Source organism: Castor canadensis, chromosome 13, assembly GCF_047511655.1.
Source record: "Castor canadensis chromosome 13, mCasCan1.hap1v2, whole genome shotgun sequence".
NCBI lineage: Eukaryota > Metazoa > Chordata > Mammalia > Rodentia > Castoridae > Castor > Castor canadensis.
The window spans coordinates 33099897-33124802 of NC_133398.1; the positions used below are offsets into that span (position 1 = coordinate 33099897).

General features: G+C 35.7%; 1 protein-coding gene across 1 annotated transcript in view; it reads left to right on the forward strand.

The window, feature by feature from the left end:
• The window catches only part of Erp44 (endoplasmic reticulum protein 44), an 88765-nt gene that overhangs the window by 30659 nt on the left and 33200 nt on the right, over positions 1–24906 (forward strand). Inside the window, exons 2-4 of the mRNA XM_020166889.2 lie at positions 399–471; positions 2321–2360; positions 6853–6968. Coding sequence (XP_020022478.1) covers positions 399–471; positions 2321–2360; positions 6853–6968 — 229 coding nt within the window. The remainder of the gene's footprint in view (positions 1–398; positions 472–2320; positions 2361–6852; positions 6969–24906) is intronic.

Sequence of the window (24906 nt, forward strand, 5' to 3'; positions counted from 1 at the left end):
AAAGGCTTTTGGTTTATAATTGACAAAAATCTTTCTTCATTCTTCTTCATTATTTTATTCTGACTTAGAAACATGGTGGAATAGAATCAGCAAACTTAGCTTTGATTTTATATAAATACCTTCAAAATGAGTGAGTAAATTCTCGGTTTTCTTCATTGTTAAAAAGTTTTTTGTGTGTGCTTGGAAGTAAAAGAGTTCTTATTTCTATTCTGGAGAAGTTAATATTTCTCCTATTTTATTGACCTAGTGAAGGTTAGAATAGTTAATAAAGATTAAGTTTGGTTGATGACTTTTTTTAACTAACATATGGAACCAGCTTTATTCATTAATTGTTTTTACCCTGTGCTTTGCCTTTTGTGGCAACATTTATTAATTTCACATTTTTTTTTAATTTTCAGGTAACTTGGGTTTTTACTCCTGTAACAACTGAAATAACAAGTCTTGATACAGAGAATATAGATGAAATTTTAAGTAAGTACCTTAATGTTTTTAAACTGTATTCTCATCTCTGTAAAGAGTTTATATATAAAAACACAAGAAAATCTCAGTTATCTATAACCTCCGAAGAGCTGGCATTCTGGTTAAGTTCACGGCTTATAGAATTTTATAAAGTACTTGAGTTTCTGATCTTTAGTAAAATTTCTTAAAAATGTATAAGTCTTCTTTCCTGTGTTAAAAGCAGTGCTTTTAATTTTTTTATTTGTTTGCCTCATATAGATACTATTCTTAACAGTGTGTATAGTGTTTTGCTAAGGCCTGCTTAGAATCCTACAGTTCCCACTGTGCATCACTAAATACTAACAGTCTTTGGACACAGCCTAGATTTGTTTTTCTTCTTTTACTTTAATTTACTTGTTCTGATCTCTTTTAATGACATTGATCCAGTCAAATTCAGTAAGTGTTTTGGTGAATGCATTGTTTTCTGACAATGAGATTGTAAAATAAAATTACCTGGGGGAAATCATTCTGATTTTTTAAAAATAGTAAAGGGAAGGTGATATGGTTGATAGAAAATCTCAGTTTAGGAGATTTAAGAAAATGTGCAATGTGCCTAAATGATTCTTCTTTAAAAAAAAAAAGTACTATTATTATACTATTTGCACATAACAAAACCAAAAGTATTAGAATAAAAGGAGTTAAATTATTCATTGAGCACCATACTTTGTTTTGTTTTGTGTTTCTGGGATTTTAAATGCTAAAAAGTCTATTCTCATCTTATGGGATCTCTTTAGAGCAGAATCTCTAAACTAGCATGTATTGGAATCACATGGAGAGCTTATTAATATCTGTACTGCTAGGATGGAACCCCGATTTCTGAAAAACTGCTAGCACCCACGTATGTTGAATTTCTGGAAGTTTCTAGGTAATGTTGGTACTTCTGATTTGGGAACCACAACTTGTGATTCCCAGGTTTAGATTGAATAGGCAAGTGGATAAAATGCTTTCAAGTAAAAAGGGAAGGACTTGAAATGCATATCATTCTCACTCCTTTCATCTTCTAGTTTCTAGAATATCTTTGTGTATTACTTTCCTGACTGTTTGAGGAGTTTAAGTTTCACAGAATTAGTTTAGGCAAAAGAAATAGTGCTGTATCTTTCTCATGTCTTCATATCCTGAAATGCAAATGATAGTAAGCTATTTTTGCAGAGAGTAACTATTCAGGAAAAGCGTATCTTGTGCAACACTATTGGTTGTAGATTACTCATTGCTACTAGATGGGCCATCTGAGAATTAGAAATAGCTTAGTTTTATAGATCTCTTCTGTGACAGGCAAAACTAGCTCTCAGTTATTCATGAATATGGATTATTAAAATCCAGATCATCATTTCACCTTATGAGACTAAGCTCTTTAGTAGCTTACTTGCCTGATCCAAATTTGATTTCCTTTTTTTGGTGGCGGGGGAGGGGTGATACTAGGATTTGAACTAAGGGCTTCTTGCTTGCAAGGCAAGTGTTTTATCACTTGAGCTCTGCTCTGGTTATTTTTGAGATAGGGTCTCACTTTTTTCCCCTGGCTGGCCTCAAACTCCTATCTTCCTGATCTCAGTCTCCCAAGTAGGTAGGATTATAGACAAGCGCCACTGGTGTCAAGCTAATTTCCTTTTTGCTTTCATTTAATATGCAATGAAAGTATGAGGATAGAGGATATAGCAAAAAGGGACAGACAATATCTAAACCAAGCATGACTATGTTTGGGTTTCTGGGTAAGAGATAATTGTTGGCCCTTTATAAATGGGAAAAGATCATGATGAAACCATATCTTTAAGTAGGTCAAAATTATGCAGACACAAATAACTTTGGTTTTGTTTTCTAATTCCAGACAATGCTGATGTTGCTTTAGTAAATTTTTATGCTGACTGGTAAGTAATCTTGTTTTTAATTTATTTTATTTTTGCCCTCCTGATTGTGGGAAGCTGTTTAGTAGCTTACTTGCCTGATCCAAATTTGATTTCCTTTTTTTGGTGGCCGGGAGAGGTGGTACTAGGATTTGAACTAAGGGCTTCTTGCTTGCAAGTTTAGAAACTTGCTGGCAAGTTTAGAAAGAAAAATACTATTGATAATTTTCAACTGACACAATCTGCCACTACTTCTAGGAAGCCTTTATTCCTTCTGCATCATAACATGCCTTCTGTGTTTATATGGTACCCAACGGACTACTTTCTTCTTATCATTCCAGGTGGAATATCACTTATCTGAAATGCTTGGACCAGAAGTATTTCAGATTTTGGATTTTTATTTTAATATGTGCAAAGACTTTACCAGTTGAGTGTCTCTAATCTGAAAATCTAAAGTCTAATGTCTTACTAATATTTTCAGAATAATGTCTTACTAATATTTTCAGAATATAAAACTAAGATATTTGTTACAGATATTAAAGAGATAGAGCAGAGATTTAACTGTAGAGAATTTAAAACACTGGCATAGTTTTTATTTCTAAACAATTTGTGTTCTATTTGCCCCTAAAGGCTTACTGCGTCCAAGCTGCTACCTTCTTCAGGGTAGCTGCAGGCCTGTAGTTTACTTAGATTCCTGCCACAGTCTCCTAACTTATTTTTTATACCTCTAGACTATGCATTTTCATTTTATTCTCTACAATATAAGCCAGAATTCTTTACTACAGTGCAAATTAGATTAGTTTATACCCCATCTTAAACCTTTCAAATGGTTTTCCGTTATCTTTGGGTTAAAGTGTAAGTCCTTTACTTTGACCTAAGGTCTCATGATTTGGTTTCATTCTATCTCTAAAGCTGCATTTCTTGCCTCTTTCTACCCGTACATTCTTCTTGTTATACAGAATTTCTTTCAGTTTCTATAGAGTACAGAAATTCTACACTCTTTCATCACTGGACTCATGATATTAAAACTGGCTGGATGGATCACTTCTTGTTCTCACCCACTTTACTTAATTAAAGTCCTAATCATTCTTCAAGTCTTCTATTAAATGCTTTTTCTTCAGGTCATCTTCCTATTTCAATACACTTTACCCCTACTCTCAAGTCAGATTAGAAACCCTTGTTACACAGACAGTCCCCAATGTACCATGATTCAGCTTATGATTTTTTGATTATACTGTTGTACAAAAGTGATACACATTCAATAGAAATTGTACTTTAAATTTTGATCTTTTCCTCAACCAGTGATATGTAGCACTTTTTCTCTTTGGTAGGCAGTGGTGATAGCTCCAGCTGTTAGTCAGCCATGTGATTATAAGAATAGTGAAGCATGTAGCATATTTCTGAGCTATGATGTTTGGTAGATTAGGCATAATAAATGCATTTTCAACTTCAGGTATTTTCAATTTATGATAGGCTTATTGGGATTTAACCCCATTGTAAGTTGGGGAACATCTGTATTTTCCATAACATTCCAGCCTTACCCAGTCATAGCCCTTGAGTGCTATAATCTAGTAGGAAATTCATACTATATTCTTTGCATTGTGAAAATACTTACCATAGCTGTATTTTTTCAATGTTAATCCTCAAATACAGGGCTGATAACTGTATAATAAATATCTACTAAATGAATGTATATATTTATGATATGGTTGTTAAAGAGTAGTAAAAAGTTGGAGATACAGAGACAATACCATTTATGAAAATATGTAATAAGTGTAGCATTTTACAAGGTAAATTAGAATTAATACTAGGCACAAAAACTGGTAAAAGATTATCTAGTTCAATTCACTTTACAAATAAGAAACCCAAGGTACGAAGGAGTAAAGTGCTTTTCCAAGACTGTGGCAGAGGGTACACTAGAATGCAGTTCTTTTGGCTGAGGAATTTTGTTGTTGTTGTTGTTGTTGTTATAAGAAAGAAAACACAAGCTGCTGACCTTTTTGCAAATTCGGAATTAGAAATGTGAACTTATTTCCGTTGTTTGGGAAAACAGACTGCCAAAAAGAATACCTTGAACTGTTTAAGAATTAGCACTCTTACTCAACTGAGAAAACTTGGGTAATTGACTGTAGGATATAGACTTACTCTGTGGTCTGAAGAGCTGGACTCTTGCGTTTTCTCTCAAAAGTATATCTACTGCTGTGCCTCAGGGAGTAACCACAGTAGGTGCTTAATAATACTGTTTTGTGCTAGACTCTGCATATACTATTTTTCATGCTCAGGATTGCCTTATAGGTAGGTATTATAATTTCCATTTTAAAATTGAGACTCAGAATGCTCATAGTCTAGAAGTGGTGGAAGTGGGATTTAAATTCAGGTATGTCTAAAGCTAAATCTTGTTTTTCTCCAACAAGGTCATATTAGTAAGCGCCCCTAAAGTGTCTTTGCAATTAAGGAGTAATTAAAGCACTAGATAGGAGATTAGGTTCAGGTGACCATAAGGTTCTTTTAAAGGCTCCAGTGTGTTTTGTATTATTAGAGTTTCTTTATCTTTTTGATGATGATGAAATTTGAACTCAGTGTCATATGCTCTATTACTGGAGCCAGACCCCTAGCCCTTTTTGCTTGAGTTTATTTTTCAGATAGAGTTTCACAGTTTTACCCCTGTCTGACCTTGGACCACGATCCTCCTATCTCTGCTTTCCAAGTAGCTGGGATTAAAATGTGCACCACCATTCCCAACTTGTTTTTTCAGATAGGGTTTCTCTGCTCACTTTTTTTGCCCAGACTAGCCTCCAACCTCAATCCTTCTATTTCTGTTTCACAAATAGCTGGAATTGCAGGCCTGTGCCACCATAGCTAGCCCTTGTGGTGTTATTATAAATGAAATGTTTACATGTGTCAAAAGGCACAATAATACTGGAACTGAACTTTTATTTCACCTTCCCCTTTAACCTTCTATTATTAAAACTGATGCTATTTTAAACATGAACCTATGCCTAATAAATATTTACTGGGCAGCAAACTGGACAATCCAGAGAGAATCCCTTCATGTGAGTTTTCAGTTTGCCCTTAAGCCAGAATCCTGTCCACTAAATCTTTACTAGACCATATCCAGAATTTTTAAGAAGCCATAAAACAATCTCTGTTCCTGCCTTCCACCTACCCTATTTTCAGCAGATTCCAAGTAGCTATACACCTGGGATTCTAGCCTATCTAGTTCTTCCATTCTATCAAGTTTTTCATTTAATAGACATCTATTGAATGCTTATTAAAATACATAGTCAAATAAGACATGGTCCATGATGTCCACAGACCCTATCCATCTATCCCAGATGGGAGAGATTTAAGAATGCTAAAAGAGGAAAGAATCACTTGAAAGCAAGAGATTGAAGATACAGATTGTGTCTCCTTGATATATTCTAGGACATCTCCTTAGGAAGTCAGGTGAGTAGGCTAGAAGAGGTATATATAAGAAGAAATAGGGAGGAGGTAGAACATTTGCATCCTTTCACAGGCTTTACAATATTTTTATTGGATTATAGCTGATATATACAACCTAATCATGCATGGAGTAAAGAGTTCAGGCTTCATTCAAGTCAATTTCTTGCTGCATAAGGGCTTTGGAAACAATAGTAGCAGTGACTTTGTTTGTTTGTTTGTTTGTTTGTTAACATACCCTTAATACCTTTTCCATGTGAAAATGTTCATTTTAACCTGGCTGGTGTATGTGTATGCTGATTCTTCTCTTTCTTCTCAGATCCCTTTCATGTCATATATTTGTTAAATGGTTGGCTTGATTAAAGGACAGTCAGAATTAGGAGTAACAGTGTCTGGAATATTGTGGGATTTGTGCTCCATTTTTAAAGTTAGTACGGAAGAAAATGTGGACAGAAAGTCTTGTTTAGGAATTTATTGCTTCTGGACTTAGTACGTTTACAGATAGTATGCTTACAGTTACAACAAGTGGGGACATTTTGAAGGGAAACGGATCATTATATATTACATAACATTTTAATACAACTTATTTACTTAGTATGCTAACTCGTCTCTGAGATTTGATAGAATAGCCAGGTGGATTGGTCTAATATTTGCAATAAACTTTAAAGCATTTGCACAGTAGTCTAAAAATAGTTCATTATTTAGAAAAGACTAATCTATTCTTTTAAAATATTCATGCCTCAGTAGTTACTAGCATATCTTAAAGAATATTACAGACTTGTTTTGTGGCCTCTGCAAGAGATTCTTAGCTATGTACTCTGTAACACTGACAATTATTATAAGGTAAACAACAACTACAATAAACCTCTTTAATAAAACAGTTTTTAAATTGTAGTATAGTCTTTGAATTAAAAATTGCCTTCCTCTATTGAATGACATCAGGACTCATGATTAAATGTGATTTTCTTATAAAGTTGTTTATTATAAATATATTAAATATCAATAGGTGAAAACTGAAATAAAATTTTATTACTTCTGGTTTTCTCTTCTAATTGGTATGCTTGTCTGCGTATAGGTGTCGTTTCAGCCAGATGTTGCATCCAATTTTTGAGGAAGCTTCTGATGTCATTAAGGAAGAATATCCAGATAAAAATCAAGTAGTGTTTGCCAGAGTTGATTGTGATCAGCACTGTAAGTAATCAGTAGGAAGTCTGGAAGAAATTGCCCCATTCTATTTTTTCTTTTTTGTAAATGCCCTGCTTTGGGTGGATAACAAAACCAAAATGGCCTAGAATATGGGCTAAATTACTAACATTTCATCTTTATTACTTACAACAACTTTCCCTTTGCCTGTGTACTTTTTATTGAAATATAGTAGGTCGAACATACAGATAGTATATTATAACTAGTAATATTTTCTATCAAAGCAAATGCCAAAATCAATAAAATAGAAATACAGTTTTAGAAGAAAAATAATGGATTTTTGTTACTGTTAGAATCATACAAAAATGTCATTTCAAGGCTGTAAGGTTTTTGTCTTTCTGTTTTTTTAAAGGTATTACAAAGATTGGCTTAGACTATCTTTGAGGTGGAGTTAACTGTAATTATTGATTATAGAAAATGTTAAGAAATGTAGGTTATTTATTCTCTCTTAAAATCCAGTTTCTTGTATTTTGCTTGTCTCAGTGTAATATCCTCTGTCAAATCCTTATGGTTTTTTGCATAAATGACAGATATCCCTAACTTGAGCTAATAAGCTAGCAGTAGTGTTTCCTCCTCAGTGGTCCTGTTACCCTTCAACTTTCCCTATTGATAATGCCAAATTTATTATATTTGGTAGTTCTGGTTTTGGAGGGTGTGGTCTTAGTTGTCCCATCAGTTGCACTGTCAGTTCTGTAAGGCAGGAATTTTTTTCTTTTCTTAATTTTTCCTTTTTTTTTTTTTTCCTCTCGAGTACTGAGGTTTGAACTCAGGGCTTCGCTACAAGTTTCCTGTGCTTTACACTTAACATACTGAGTATTATTGTCATGTGTGTGAACACTGTTGACTTTTCCTTTAACTGATAGGGAAATGAAATAAGTGCTTAACCAATGATACACAGCTTATGGTGTTTGTAAAGCTGGAATTAGCATCCTGATCTGCTGAGCAAATGCTGTCACAGACCAATTTGCATTTTTTCTGTTTAATTCAACAAGTATTTTGAGGATTTACTAGTATAGTCTGTACTAGGCAGAAAACCATTTTCTAATAGCAAATCATTTCAAAGTCTTTATAAGCCATATATCATATTTTTGTCTGCTAAGATTCATAACTAGATTGAATGAAGGGCATGATAAATGTTGTCAGCACAAGCAGAGACTATGTTTCAACAGTGCTTTCTGGCTTTTTCCCCCTGCCTTTCGCTGACAGAGAACATGATGTGTTTTTTTTGTGGGCTGTCCTTCAAATCTTTCTATTTTTTATGTACTAATCAGACATTATAGTACAAGCAACCATCTCTGCTTTCACTGAATTTGAACCATAATGTTTAAAATCATATTCTCCAGTTTGTAGTCATTGGGAAGAATATTTGATATTGATATTATTGAACCATATACATCATTTATGCTATCTTTTAAACAGATTAACCTACTTTTGAAATCGATCTGACATCATTACTAGTAAGTTTCTTTTTATTGAAGAAAATAGCCATAGTTCGGGTTACTAATGAAAGCAACTTCTCATTTCTACTCCACTCCCCAACCCCAGCCCATGGAAACCACCATTCTACTTTCTGTTTTTATGAATTTTACTACTCTAAATATCCTACATAAGTAGAATCATCCAATATCTGACAGTTAGTATAATGTCCTCAAGGTTGTTTCCTTATTATAGTACGTATTACAACTTTATTTTTAAAGCTGACAATATTCCATCATGTGTATAGTAGTCCTCCCTTATCCACAGGGGATATATTCTGAGAGCCCCAGTGGCTGCCTGAGACCACAGGTCATACTGAACTCTTTATATGCTATGTTTTTTCCTGTACACATGTAGCTATAATAAAGTATAATTTATAATTATGCACAGTAGGAAATTAACAAAAATAACTAAAAATAACTAAATTGTAACAGTACACATTATTAAAAGTTGTGTGAATGTCTCTTCCAAAATATCTTGTTGTGCTCTCACATTTTCACTTAATGGAAGCACTTTATGACTTTGCTTGGCATATTCAATTTCCAGAATCACTACTTAGCACTGAGCCATTATTAAGTAAAATAAGGGTTGCTGAACACAAGCCCTGAAATTCTATGACAGTTTATATGATAACCAAGATGGCTACTATGTGCAGATAGTATATACAGTGTGGATGTACCAGACAAAAGGGTGATCTATATCCCGGGCAGGATCAAGTTAGTACGTCATGAGATTTCATCATGCCACTCAGAATAGTGTGCAATTTAAAACATAATGTATTTTTATTTCTAGAAGTTTCCATTTAATATTTTCAGACTTCAGTTTCTGAAACTGTGGAATGTGAAACTGCAGATAAGAGGAGGACTGCTTTCTATCATTTTATTTACCCATCATCCATTGGCTATTTTGAATAATGCTGCTATGAACATGAGTCTACAGATATTTCTTTTTTTTTATTCATTTATTTACACGTGCATACATTGTTTGGGTCATTTCTCCGCCCCCCCCCCCGCGCCCCTCCTCCCACCTTTTCCCCTCTTACCCCCTCAGTTCCAGGCAGGTCCTGTTCTGCCTTTATCACTAGTTTTGTTGAAGAAAAGAGACAAGCATAATAAGGAAGACAAAGTGTTTTTGCTAGTTGAGTTAAGGATAGCTATCCAGAAATATTCCTAGCATTGCTTTCGTGTACACGTTATGACCCATGTTGATTCATCTCTAACTGATCTTTACTCTGGTTTCTGATCCCCTTCTCATGATAACCTCTGTTGCTTTAAGATTTTACAGATATTTCTTTGAGGCCTTGTTTCCAGTTCTTTTATATATATACCCATGTAGTGGAATTGTAGAATCATATGTAATTCTGGTATTTTAAGATTTTTTTAGGAGAAAGCACAGATTTATTAGGATTTAAAAGGGGATAGAATTGCTGGTGGCTATGTGAAGGAGCATAGTGTGCCAAGGCAAAGTTTAGAGTAAGTTTTATGCCTCAGGTTAGGTTACTTTTGATTAGTGGTCTCTTTTTTTTGTGGATCTTACTGATTGGTTGTGTCTTCCTGGTTTGAATTCCTTTCATGGTTTGAATTTCTCCCACGTGGGACATCTCTGAGAGATTGGCTTTCACTTCTGCATTCCACCTGGACCCCCTCATCAGAGTCAGTCTACCCCCAAGTTCCATATATTCCATGGTATTTCTTTGTCTGTCATGTTTCCTTAAATGGAGGCCTCCAAATTCCCCCCTGACAGAAAAACAAAGCCAATTTTGTTTTAGTGGGGTACATTTTCCATCTTCATGTAACTGCTTCGAGCTAGGTAGGGTTGTAGAGATATCCCTGCCTATGTGTTTAATGTTCTGGCAGAGGATTATTAAGCAGTCAATGGGGACATGGCAGGGTCCAATTGAATACTGGAATAAAATTGTAAGGTAGTCTGGACCAGAGGGCTAAGAAGCATTAGAGGGTCAGGCAGTAGGGGATGGAACCCATGGTGTATCATTTGCATCTTTATGGCCTGAAAACGAAAAGAAAAGAATATGGTTAGAACATTAATGAAGCAAGGACCAATGACAAAAAGGAGTAAAATAGATACCAGAGGTCCTAAGAAGGGGAGAGCTCCAGGATAACCATGACCAGTTACTTCTCCATGGGAGCCATCCTCAGGTGACTCATTCTCTAAGTTTAGAGGCTTGGTGAATTAATACATGAATGTTAGTTTGAACGTGTCCTTATCGATTAACCCCAAAGCAGTAGTCTTCCCCTACTACTAAAGTATAGCACAGGTTTCCTTTTAGGCAGCAGTGAGTCTATCTAAAGATATATAGAAATACTACTAGTATATAAAGAGATATACTACTGAGTATATCTTTAGATACCCTAGTATACTAGGGTATCTAAAGCATTGATTATCTCAAGTGACAGATTTTTGTAAACCAAGGAAGAGGAGGTAATTCCTCCAATTTCGGCCCCTACTCCTGATATAACGCCTAATCCTGTAAGAAGTTGAATAGCCCTCCTGTTTTTAAGAGGTTGTGGATGTCCATCCATAGAAAAGAACATCTGGATTTTTCTGGAAGTTGCAGAAATAGTAGGTGATGGAAAGACTAGTTTTTGTCCAGTTGAAAGGTTGACAGGCATGAACTTTGGAGTTACGTAACTATGCTTATGAACCATTTCTTCACAACCTTTTGACTTTAGTTGCTTTGAAAAGTTTGGCACGTGTGACTTCATTTGGAATCTGAGAATATACCCTCTTGTCTCAACAGTTCTCTCTGAACTATTTCTCTGAATGGTCCATCATTCTAGGAAAAACTTTGATCCAGTAGATCTTTTCTTGTTGCCAGAATAAGATGTCCTGGTTGGTCTGGTCTGATCCCACATTGAAAGCTAATGTGACAGTTCAGATGGAATCAGTGAACAGAGGATTAGAAGGAGTGGCTCCTAGGCATGGCTTACCTAGAGTTCATTAAGGTTTCTTTGTTGCAGTTCGGAACACCTGGACATAACCCTGCTAGCATTATTAACAGTTTTAATTTATAGGGCACCAGTTTAGTAAAGTGTTTCCTAAGCTTTGCATTTTAGAAGGCTTATGTACTTGGGGAACAGAAATACATTTAACATACACAGGAGTTAGCAACAATTAGTATCACAGCTATACAGATGTCATAAATACATATTAATTTAGCTTTTTTTCCTTTATAGCATAAAAATATTTAGTTTCTTGAGAATGTTACCAGGAACAGAACAATATTAGTTTAGAGAGAATTACATATTAGTTTTACATCCATGTATTAAATCTTGGCTTTAGAAAATCCTTAGATAACTCTTAAATTACAGCCAACTTAATCACATATGCACCTTTTATCCAAGTAACCACATTTTAAGATCCCTTTTTGCTATTTGGAGTTTTAAAGTGGTACTTGATTTTTAATCTGCACCTGAGAGTTAATTCTGAGTGGCTATGTTTTAGCTACATCTGATTGAGACAAGATAACCAATTTTTAAAGAGATAACAGCTTGTATATATTTACAAAAATAATACATGTAATATGTTAGAATACTCTCAGACCTTTTATCCATAGATTAATTACAAATTTTCCCTAAGTGGGTAACAACATGGCACAGACCTCTTGTCTGTCCTCCTAGTGCCACCATGGAATGAGCCACTGGAAGAGACATGGTGGCCTCTACCATGGTGTCAGCATTTCCCTGTCCCCTTACACCAAGTCTATGACCACAAGGTTTTTCCAAAGGGCTTTCAGGTGGAACACAAAGCTATATTATATATAATACACAGCATAGAACAAACAACAAATGGGAAATTTTCAATTTTGTTTTGTTAGAGTCCAAAGGTGGTAGAACCAATTTAAGAGGTTCTCCCAATCTAGGGAGACTCGTACTAATTCCTGTTAGCCTTGGGATCCAGATAAGAGAAATGGAAGACTTGTGATTCTGTATCTGGACTTTAACCAGCAGCACAAAAAGGAAAGACAGTCTGCAGAGAGTATAAGACTTTCCCTCAGAACAGAGTGAAACAGCAAAGTTGGCCTGGGAGGTTTCCAGAAGAAAGAAACAAGGAGGGAGATACAATTGCTCAGGTAGTGGGACAGGATCCACTGGACCTATGTCCCTCCTGGAGGTCCCAATCCTGAGAGCGGGACATGAAGGCCTGAACATAAGGAACCTCGGACCACCTAGAGGAATTATAGCAGAAAAGATCAAGTTGTGAAATGGTGCTGTGATTAAGAGTGCCCTTTTAAGACCAGACCTCTTAATATGGTGGTTTGTAAGCTGGCCGTGCCACATTATAAAGTAAGATTAAGTGTTTCTTCTAACTGTTTGAGGATCGAATTTAGCCCAGTGCTGGAAAAATGAAGCTGAGAGGTGAGTCTGAGGGGATGGCATGTTGGTTTCTCTAAGTCTTCTTGAGGTAGCTCACTGGGAGAGAAGAGGCCTGCTTTCCACAGGGGACAAATCAAGGTACCTGCTCTGCTGGGACACCCCACCAAATCAGAGGGACCCCACAGTTGGGGCATGACTTTCCAAGATGAAAGGACTTTCCCCCCACCCCACCCTGCCCCTAGAGTGGCACGCACTCGGGACTTGAAAGGGCTTCCAAATGTGAAGTCAGGCTATGCAATCCTGACTAGAGAGGAGGAAGGACAAAGGACAAGAGGAACTCGCTACTGGCCCTGAAACTCCTTACACAGGCAGAAATGATCTTTCCATAGGGCAGAAATGATGTTGTCTGAGCTGAGGAGTCAATGAGGATTTGAAAGTAAAAGTGTGAGGAGAGATATAGAATCCCCTACAGCATACATTCTTGCCCCAGCGAGCCTCCATTGCCAATTGCACTGTGTGTTGGAAGTCAGGACTTGAAAATGGAGAGGACAGACAGGCTCTTCACCTTCATAGGCTATAAGTAGATAGACCCCTTTTTCCTGATTTTTTGGGTATTTCACCATAGAGTTTCAGTAGTCAGAGACCTGCAAATTTCAGGGACAGGTCATTATATCCAAGAGTTTGTGTAAGTCTCAGGTCCTTTACCCCTAAGGTCAACGAGTCCCTGGTACCCTGGAAGAAGACAATTTTTGATCTCAGTAGTCATCCTAGCCAGAAATCATCAATTGTCCCCAAGCCCTATACAGTACAGAAAGGAGTTCTTCAAGTTCCCATATGGGGTATGGAGACTCCCCATATTAATCACCATTATGGCCACCATTTTATATCATGGATTTGGGAGCCCTATTTTGTTATTTTGAAGAACTGACATACTGTGTTCCATACTGTCTACACTATTTTACATTCCTAGTAGCAATGCACAAGAGTTCTTATTTCTAAAGACTGTGACACAGGTTACTCCAGAGGCACCTGCACACCCATGTTTATTGCGGCACTATTCACAATAGCCAAGTTTATGGAAACAGCCAAGATGCCCCACCACTGACGAATGGATTAAGAAAATGTATCTATACACAGTGGAATTTTATGCAGCCATGAAGAAGAACGAAATGTTATCATTTGCTGGTAAATGGATGGAATTGGAGAACATCATTCTGAGTGAGGTTAGCCTGGCCCAAAAGACCAAAAATCGTATGTTCTCCCTCATATGTAGACATTAGATCAAGGGCAAACACAACAAGGGGACTGGACTATGAGCACATGATAAAAGCGAGAGCACACAAGGGAGGGGTGAGAATAGGTAAGACACCTAAAAAACTAGCTAGCAATTGTTTGCCTTAACACAGAGAAACTAAAGCAGATACCTTAAAAGCAACTGAGGCCAATAGGAAAAGGGGAACAGGTACTAGAGAAAAGGTTAGATAAAAAAGAATTAACCTAGAAGGTAACACCCATGCACAGGAAATCAATGTGAGTCAATGCCCTGTATAGCTATCCTTATCTCAACCAGCATAAACCCTTGTTCCTTCCTATTATGGCTTATGCTCTCTCTACAACAAAATTAGAGATAAGGGCAAAATAGTTTCTGCTGGGTATTGAGGTGGGGGGAGAGGGACGGGGCGGAGTGGGTGGTAAGGGAAGGGGTGGGGGCAGGGGGGAGAAATCAACCAAGCTTTGTATGCACATATGAATAATAAAAGAAAAAGGAAAAAAAAAATAAAAAAAAAAGTTCTTATTTCTCCACATCCTTGCCAACACTTCTTTTTTTTTTTTTTTCATTTTTCTTTTATTATTCATATGTGCATACAAGGCTTGGTTCATTTCTCCCCCCTGCCCCCACCCCCTCCCTTACCACCCACTCCACCCCCTCCCGCACCCCCCCTTAATACCCAGCAGAAACTATTTTGCCCTTATCTCTAATTTTGTTGTAGAGAGAGTATAAGCAATAATAGGAAGGAACAAGGGGTTTTGCTGGTTGAGATAAGGATAGCTATACAGTTGCCAACACTTCTTATTTTCTATGTTTTGGTAATAGCTATCTTAAATGGGTATGACATGATTGTGGATGGTTTGCATCTTCCTATTGATTACTGATGTTTAGTATCTTTTCATATAGTTTGTAATCATTGGTATATCTTTCTTGGAGAAATGTTTATTTAAATCCTTTGCTCAGTTTTTTGTTTGTTTTTGTTGAGTGGTAGTTCTTCATATATTCTGGGTATTAATCCCTTTTCATATATATAATTTGCAAATATTTTCTCCCACTTTATAAGAGAAAATATCTGCTCTCTTTACTTTGTTAAGTATGTCTTTTGATGCATAAATTTAAAAAAATCTGGATGTAGTCCATTTTTATGTTTGTTGTCTGTGTTTTAGGTGTTGAAATCATTGCAAATCCAATTTCATAAAGCTTTTCTTCTGTGCTAAGTGTTTCATAGTTTTAGGCCTTACATACAGGTTTTTGGTCCATTTTGAGTTAAATTTTCTTTTTTTTTTTTTTGGAAGTGCCCTGGTTTGAACTTAGGGCCTCACAGTTGCTAGGTAGGCATTCTACCACTTGAGCCACTCCACCAGCCCTTGAGTTAATTTTTGTATATGGAATAAAGTAAGAGTCCATCTTCATTCTTTTGAGTGTAGATACTCAGGCTTTCCAAAGCCAATTTTTGAAGTGACTGTGCTCCCATTTAATTGTGTTGGCATTCCTGTCAAAAGTTATTTGACCATACATACAAGAGTTTATTTCTGGACTCTCTATTCTGTTTCATGGTCTGTGTGTTTGTCTTTATGCCAGTACCACACTGTTTTGGTTCCTGTAGTTTTGTAATAAGCTTTGAAATCTGGAAGTGTGAGACTTCCAGTTTCATTTGGGTATCTTTTGAAGAGCATGTCTTCTTAATTTTGATGAAGTCCTGAAGAAGTAGTAGAAATTTTCAAGGGTTGTAGGGAAAAATGTTTCAGTCTATAAATATTGCATATCTTTGTCAGATTTATTTCTTGAGTATTTCTTATTTTTGGTACTATTGTAAATGATTTTAAATAAACTTTTTCTTTTTGGAATGATTGTATAATTATAGAAAAGATACAGAGCTCCCCCATACTATATTCCTTTGCTTATTTTACCCTACCATCAGCATCTTACATTACTGTGGTACATTGTCAAAACTAAGAAGGTATTAACTAAACCACATAATCTATTCAGATTTTACCAGCTGTTCCACTAATGTCTTTTTTCTGTTTTGAGATACTGCATTTAGTTGTCAGATCTTCTTTGCTACCTCTGACCACTTCTTGACCTTTATTTTTCATAACTTTGACTGTTTGAGGAACACTAATTAGATAATTTTTAGACTGTGCCTCATTTTGGGTTTGTCTGGTGTTTTTTGTCAGGTTTTGCTTATCTTATATGAAATCTATTCCTAAATATCTCTTATTTTTTATGCTATTATAGATAGCATTGATTTTTAAAAATTTTTATTTCTAATTTCTCTTGCTAGTAAAATTAATTTTTCTATTTTGCTCTTTAAAAAAATTTTCTTTTTGGTGAGACAGGTCATAACTCAGCTTCACACATGGAAAGCAGACACTCTCAGCACAGTCTCTATCACACCTCCAGTCCATTTTTCTCTGGTTATTTTGGAAGTGGGGGTCTATTTGCCCAGGCTGGCCTAGAATCGAAATCTTCCCAATCTTAGCCTCCCAAGTAGCTAGAATTAGAGGCATGAGCCACTGGCTCCTGGCTTGTATTTTGTTCTTATATACTGGAATTTATCAGTTTTAACAAGTTTTTTGTTACTATAAATTTTTTTGTTAGGATATATTCATTATATGAGATGGGGAAGATTCATAGTGACAGTTCTGATTAGTCTTATATTGTATATTATTTACATTGCCCCCATCATCTCTCCCCCTCAGCCCCTTCTTCACCCCACTTAAAGCAATTGCAAGAGGTTATTTAGTTCTGTTTCATACAGGTATATAAAGTACATAAACCATACACCGTCATCTTAATCTCCTTCCTTCACACTCCCGCCTCCCACCAGTATCCCCCCTACCCACACACTGTGCCTATTTTACAGTCTGAGTTTTCATTATTAATATTTGAGTTGATGTTCAAAGGGATATCTCAATGTATGCCCACTGTGGGTGTGCTTTAGTATTCAGTCCCTTCAAATACTCTCCCTTACCCCTTTACCTCCTACCCGTCCCCGTTTTTCAACAGCTTTCAATATACATCCTTATATCCTCTACCTTTACATCTTATGGTATGCGATATTACTGATGCTCTATCATTCCCTTTTCCATTCTGTCTTTCCCTGAGTTCCATAGAGTAGTTCTACGGTTACAAACATGTTTTACAACTGCGTTTGTATATGATCATGCTTGTTTTTGTGTATATGTTTATCTTTGGATCTGTCCTCCACGTATGAGAGAAAACATGCATCTTTCGTGTTTCTGATCCTGGCTAACTTCACTTAACATGATGTCCTCCAGTTGTATCCATTTACCTTCAAACCCCATGTCATTATTCCTAGTTTTAAACAAGTTTTATATAAGAGTCCATAGGCTTTTCTACTTAGACAATTATAATTTATGCAGATAAAGTTTTATTTTTATGGTCTATATTTCTTTCAGTATTCTTTCCAACCATGTATACCTACTTGTTGATTTAGGATCAAGGTTTTTAGACAGAAGAATTTTTCTAGCAAAGTAGAAGGTGCCTTGGAATCAAGATATCATCCTGCCCACATATGTTCCATTCTTATTAGTCACCTGTTTGGTTTCTGGCAATCTATTCTGTCCTGTCTTCTGGTATGTCAGTGTGTCTGCCTTGCTTGTGACTCACTGCTTTACTGAAACCTTTCATCTAGTGACATAGTATTATTTCCTAGAGAAGTTCCTGTAAAAAGATTCTAATCAAATTACCTGGGGAAAAACTTTTTGTTGAGTGCTTACATAGATTTAAGCATGCTCTTACATGTATTATTTCAGTTATCACCACCACAGTAGTATTCATTCATCCAACCAAAAAAATAATAATAATTCTGTGCCTACTTTGTGTAATACTATGTGGAAAGTCTTAGAGTTGTAGCAACAGACTAAATGGACCCAGATAGGTAAGAGAAATAAATACACAGTGCATATTGTGATTAACTGTTCTGAAGGGAAAGTATGAAATTATATAAGATAATATGACTTAGTCTGGGGTATTAGGAAAGTCCCTTCTAAAGAAATGTTACAAAACCTGAACACTGAACAACAGTCCTTTCCCATTGGCCAGAAGCTATTTCTCCCCTTGTGCAGGCAACAGAGCAGGTATCCTCATTCGTCCTGCAGAGGAGTGGGTGGCCATATCTCATTTTTGTCATAGATCTCACAATTGACCTCTTAGCTTTCCCATCTGGAGGACCCATAAAAGGAAACTGCATCTCTGCTGAAGATACATTTTATCGTTGGCACCTCATATAGGATGGTAAGACTCTGTTTGAGCTTCTCTTATATTGTACTGAGAAACTCCAAACTGGCATGTGTTTTTGGTATGTATGTTATTAATTAAGAGTTTGCAGAACCTTATGTAAGATTTTAACCTGTGGACACAATTAGAGGTAGGATTAGCGGTTAAAGTAGTAATATTAATAATGATAAAATGTTAAGAGTAGAAACCTAGTTACTCCTCTGTCACAAGCACTGAATTGCTACTTCGTGTAGTAGGTGTTCAGATGTAGTTGGTGAATGAATGCTGGATGGATAAATGAATAATGAGCAGTAGCTAGCATTTATGAACTGTTAGTTTTGTAGGTACCATGTTAGATTCTTTAAATAGATTATGTCATTATTTTTCAATAATACATAAAACTGTGAAAAACTGAACACAGTGCTTTTTATTACTTAAAATCTTTTAACCTATCATGATAGCTATTTGAGATTCATTTAGATACGATTCTTTAAGATCGTATCTATACTATGTGTACCTTAACATGAAGCAAATTTGTTTAAGTAATCCTGAAACAGCTTTACATTCAGAGTCTGGCTTTTGTGCACCATTTTCCAACTGAGTTAATTTTTATGTTTTTTCACACAACATTGACTCCATGCCATTAAGAGTGTTGGTAATACTCTTAAGAACTGTTTCTGTCCTTTTTAGGAGTTTCTCCTAAACTGATGAAACCCATTCTGTGAGGACTGATACTAGTACTTTCTATTTGACTAACCTCAGCACTTACTTTTTTCTCAATTGAAACATATCACTGCTAGTTAAGTAGCTTTTATTCAAAGTCAGCACGATATAAGCCAAAATATTAGTAGTGGTATTCCTCAGTGGTGATTGGATTACAAATGATTCTTGTTTTCTTCTTCATGATTTCCTGTTTTCCAAAATTTCTTTACATGCAGAAGGAATGCCCTTGCTTCAAATATGGGATGTGACCATATCTCGTCTGTAGTCTCCTCATTTGGGAAGTTTAGTGTAGAATTTATCACTCCCTGATGGTAATGCTGCCTTGGATTTAGGAGATCCCATCAGTCTGCTCTGGTGGGACCAAGTTCTTTGCTGACCTCCAGTGGCTAGCAACTGTATGGCACAAAGCAAGAGAGATTCATGTTATTTGTTGGTCAGTGGAGAACTTTCAGACTCCCACTAGTTTTTTCATGAAGTACTTTGTCATTTTCCTTAATTAGATAGCGCATGATCCCATATACTTGAATTCCTATCTTACCTATTGGTCTTCCAATTCAACTTGAGCTTTTCTTACTGGAAATTAAGGAGCTTTTTAGATGAACTATACATAAATGCTACATTAAGAATAAGGAGATATAAAGTGATAATGTGCAAAAAGCAGAATTTGAATGATCAGATTAAACCTGAGTTCTGCGTGAGCTTCTGTGCTCACATTAAATTTTTATTTAGGGTTTTCTGTTGTGGGATTTTTGCTTATTCATTTGTTTGTTTGTTTTAGTGGAGCATGGTTTGGGAATAAGAAAGGGTATAAAGGCAACAGTGGTCCTCCCTTTGGAACCACGGAAACCATAAGACCTTCCTGTTGAAATCATTTGCCTCTCTGTACTTACTTTCATAGGTAATTATAAGCTAGGAGGGACGGGCTAAGATAGGAACAGAGCACAGTTTCCCCATTTGGAACCCTACTGGGCTTTAGTGAGGCAGGTAGAAAGGACCCATCAAGGAAAATTAAGTAAAGTAAGTGACCATTGAAGCAAAAATACATGCTAATTTTCTAATCAAGGTGCTATTAACCTTCTGAAATTTGTAATTCCACTGACATCCATTTTAACATTTGATCTATCCAGTTAATAGAAAAAAAAATTATTATACCCCTTCAGTCATTCTTTGTTATACTGTCAAAACGTCACATTGTAATTATCTTAAAATCACTTTTGGCCAAAGCATGTAAAAAGTCACCGTTATGTCTGAGATCATTGATCTATGTAATTTTAAGGTTTTTTGCTTAATAATTAAAAGCCACCTCATTATGCATTATACCTACTGCCATGATGTTGTTCGAGAATAAGCCATTGACTAATTCCCTAATAGTCTTCAAATATTATTTGGTCTTTTCTGCTCCATAACCAGAACTTTAAAGCAACTTAAAGGTTGTAATGTTTAAATATGTAAACAGACTTGTTATTTCTGCCAGTACTATTGAAATAGTGACCTTAGTTGTCTCCCAGTTCCGTCACTACCAGGTGAATATTTTGAAAGCCCAACTCTATAGCTTTCTGGCTGCTTATCGCAAACAGGATGAAATTCAAACTGTTAACTCAGTCTGTCTTTAGCCTATTTATTCTACTCATAGTTTATGCATATTTACTTTTAGCATGCAGCTTTCTTATGTTCACTAATTTACCAGTTTTAGAAAATTCAAAGCATTATTTTGTCTCTAGCAGTGCTTCTAGCTGTCCATTTTCATACTGATCCACAAATGGAAATAGATATTTCCTATTAGACTAGTCCTTTCCTAAGTCTGTCTATATCCTTTCTGCCAAATGCTTTGGGAATTTAAAAAAACTTCTTGAATACAACTGAGTATGCTTTTATGTTTATTGTCCATCTGTGTTTCATAAACTGAATATCTTTAGCCCATTTGTCCTTTTTTAGTTGATTCTTCACGTAGTCTGAATATAATTATTCATCTATAGTATGTATTACAAGTACCTTTCTTCTAGCTTGTCTTAAAAATTCATGGTCTTGAACATCTAAGTGTTTCCTGGCCTGTGTAACTTCAAAATCTGGCAAATGGTATAGCTGTATGTGGCCCAGATGCAGGATTGCAGGCTGTTTCCACAAGTAGACATTATCTTCTAAGCACCACAAGGCCAGAGAAGATTTTCCTCTTTCTGTGCCCTCTCTCACACCCTCTCAGTTTCCAATGTTGTCTTGGAACTTAGTAAATGTCCTTTAGGGATATTTGTTTTGTGTATCAGGGCCCTTTCAATATACCATGCCAGCCCAGATGGCTATGAAAAGCTTTACTGATTTTTTCTTCCTGCTTTTGCAGGTATAATCCTCAACACTAAATCTGCAACTGCAAATTTAAGTCCCAGAAGGATTTACATAAGAAACCTATAGGAAAGAAAATGGCCAGTGATCTTTGCTCACCTAAGAATGGTCTTTCTCTTGCTGGAATTTCAGTTTATTTAGTTGTCATGGCTTTCATGGTTTCTGATATCTTTAAAGATGAAATATTTTTAAAAATCCAATTTTTCCTAGTTGTTGCAGCAGTAGCAATGGACTCTGCTACTGCTTGGAAGTGGAAATTCTTTTGTAAAGATTCCCTTTGGGTTTTCTGTAAGCCCAATAAAATTGTGTGAAAATAATGACATTCTTATTTTTTCAGTGTATTTTTCCTTAACTTTTTACACTAAGAACTTCAGTAGTGTTTTGTATAGGAAGGGTATCAGACATCTTTACTTTTTTCCTGATATTAAAAAGAAAGTGGTTAGTGCTTAACTATCCAGCTGTTTGTTTTTTATTTAATGTCCTTTATCAAATTAAGTAATTTGTATTTTATTCCTCCTGGTTTGGTAGCAGTATTTAAGCATGAATGGATGTTGAGTTTTAACAAATGTTTTTCTTTTAAGGTGATAGAAATTTTCTTTTATTCTGTTAATGTGGATTACATTAATTTGCTTTCAAATGTTAATCTGAACTGGAGTGCTAAACTAAATCCAGTTTGATTGTGATGTGTTACTCTTGATTTATAGTGCTAAATTAAGTTTGTTAATTTTTCCTTTTGCAGTTTTGCTTATTTGTTGAATAAGTTAACATACACTTTAATTTTCTCATCATTTCCTTGTCAGGTTTCCCAAATACTATGCTGATTTAATAAAACTAGTTGGAAAGTATTCCTTCTTATATTGTCTGGAATAATTTGTTTAAATTTGGCCTTATCGGTTCCTTAAATGTTTGAAATCTGTTGGTGAAGGCATCTAGAAATGGAGTTTTCTTTGTAGGGGCGCTTTGAATTACAAATTTAGTTTCTTTAAATAACTTTAAGGCCGTGTACATTTTCTGTTTCTTCTAGTATCAGTTTCGGTAAGTTACATTTTAATTTTTCCATTTTATTTAAACCTCCATACTCTTTTGCCATTAAGTTATTAATAATAGCTATCAGGGTAAAGACTTTAAAAGTACATTTTTAAAAGAGAAAAAACACATTGAAAGTTCATGCTAGGCTGGGATATAGCTAGTGATAGAGTGTTAGCATAGCATGCAGAAAGACCAGGGTTCAATTTCCAATACCACAAAAAAGAAAAGTTCATGCTATTACTTTCAATTCAAAGTAAATATTACAAGACTTTTACCTAGTCACCTCAATTTTGTTTATTTTTTAAAAAACCAACATAGCATTGTATGTTTTTACTGTAACAACATGTTTTGAAGTATATGTATACTTTTGAAGGTTAAATCTTCTAATTTACAAATGCACTACTTCCCATAGTTACCATTTTTGTGTTAAGGTCACCTAACACCCACCTGTACATTTTTTTAAGAATTCAATTAAAGAATTTAAAGAATTCAAAATATTTTTTTATTGGGGCAGGGGGATGCTAAGTTTTTAACTCAGTGCTTTGCACTTGCTAGGCGGGCACTCTAGCACTTGGGCTGCTCTTCCATTCCCCACCTCCCCACCTCTTTTTATACTAGGGTTTGAATTCAGGGTTTCACACATGCTAGGTACGCACTCTACCATTTGAACCACACACCCACCCCTCAAAATATTATTGTTGACTACAGTTACCTTGCTGTGTAAAAATATTTTATAACTTATTCCTCCTATGTAATTATGATGATATATTCTTTGACATCTTCCCATCTCTCCTTCCCCCGGATACTCTGGCCTTCAGTAATTTCCATTCTTTTCTATAGTTGAATAATATGTCATTGTGTATATTTACTATGTTTTCTTTATTCATTTGTCATTGATTCTATGTCTTAACTATTGTGAATAGTGCTGCCATAAACATGGGAGTGCAGATTTCTCCTCGACATGCTAATTTTGTGTCCTTCAGATATATATCTAGTAATGGGATTGGTCTATCATATCATAGTATTATTTTGAATTTTTTGAGGTAAAACTCGTAACTCTGTTAATTTAAATTCCCACCAAAAATGTGCGAGGGTTGTCTTTTCTCCACGTCCTCAACAATACTTGTTTTGTCTTTTTGTTAATCATTCTAATTGGAGTGAGGTGATATCTCTCATTTTATGTTTTTTTTCCTTATGCCAGGCAAATACTCTACCACTGAGCTACATCCCCAGCCCCTTGTGTTTTGATTTGCATTTCCCTGATGATTAATGATGTGTTGAGTATTTTTTCATGTACCCTTTGATTGTTTGTATGTCTTCTTTTGAGAAATCTCTATTCAGGTCTTTTGCCCCCACGTCCCCACCCCCTCTACTGGGGTTTGAGTTTAGGGCCTTGTGCTTGCTCTATCACTTGAACCACACCCCATCCCCCTTTTTCCCATTGTTTAATTATGCTGTTTGTATTTTTGCAATATAATTGTTTGAATTTCTTACATATTTTGGATATTGACCCATTGTTAGCTGTGCAGTTTGCAAATATTTTCTTCTATTCTACAGGCTATCTCTTTACTTTGTAGATTATTTCCTTTGCTGTATAAAAGCTTTTTGCTTTGAAGTAATCACATTTGTTTATTTTGCTTTTATTGCCTGTTCTTTTGAAGTCTTATCCAAAAAATTCTTGCCCAGACCAATGTTATGAAGCATTTTCTCAATTTTGTATTTTTCCCCCTTAAGCTAAAAACTTTGATTTTTAATGGCATTAGCATAATTTTCATGTGCTTCTTGTATAATACTTGTGTACATGTTGCATTTTAAAATAACAGTGCAAATATTAACTTCTTAAATTTAATTTTGTCTTAATGTTAAACATTCCCGTGGTTGTCACATTGAAACTATAATGCTAAAGTATAGCAGGGAGGAGCAACCAAGGCCGAGAGCAATATGCGGGTAACTGTGGGTCCCTATAAATGGTCTCAGCCCAGCTGCTTTAACCATAAGTGTGAAGATGGGATTTGTCATGGGTCGCACTGTGGGCATGGCACCTTCTGCTGTCTCAGGATCAAAATATGGGGTCTGGAGCTGATGGGCAGCATTGGGTAAACCATGATACAGAGTGGCAGCACCTTGGTGCATTCACAGACTTTGGAATGAGTATTTATGCTAACCAGGGAGATAAGTTACCTGCTGCATCTACATCTTCCCATCCATCCTGGCCCTTGTACTATAATAAAATAAAGTCTTTGCTCCTCATTCTCAGCCTGTTATTAACCATGTTAACCTAAGATTTTGCAGATTAAAAAGGTGAGCTAATGAAAAAAACAAAACACAAAATACAGCAGGGAAATCTAAATTTTTTCCCTGACTTTTCCCATTTTCTCCAGCTGGTGTTTTTTTGGAGATGGAGGGCAGACAAATAAATAAGGAAACATATACGTACACATGTATATGCATATACATGTATATTTGTATTTCTTGCCCACATTTCTTCTCCGTGTTTCTTACACCTTAATGTTTT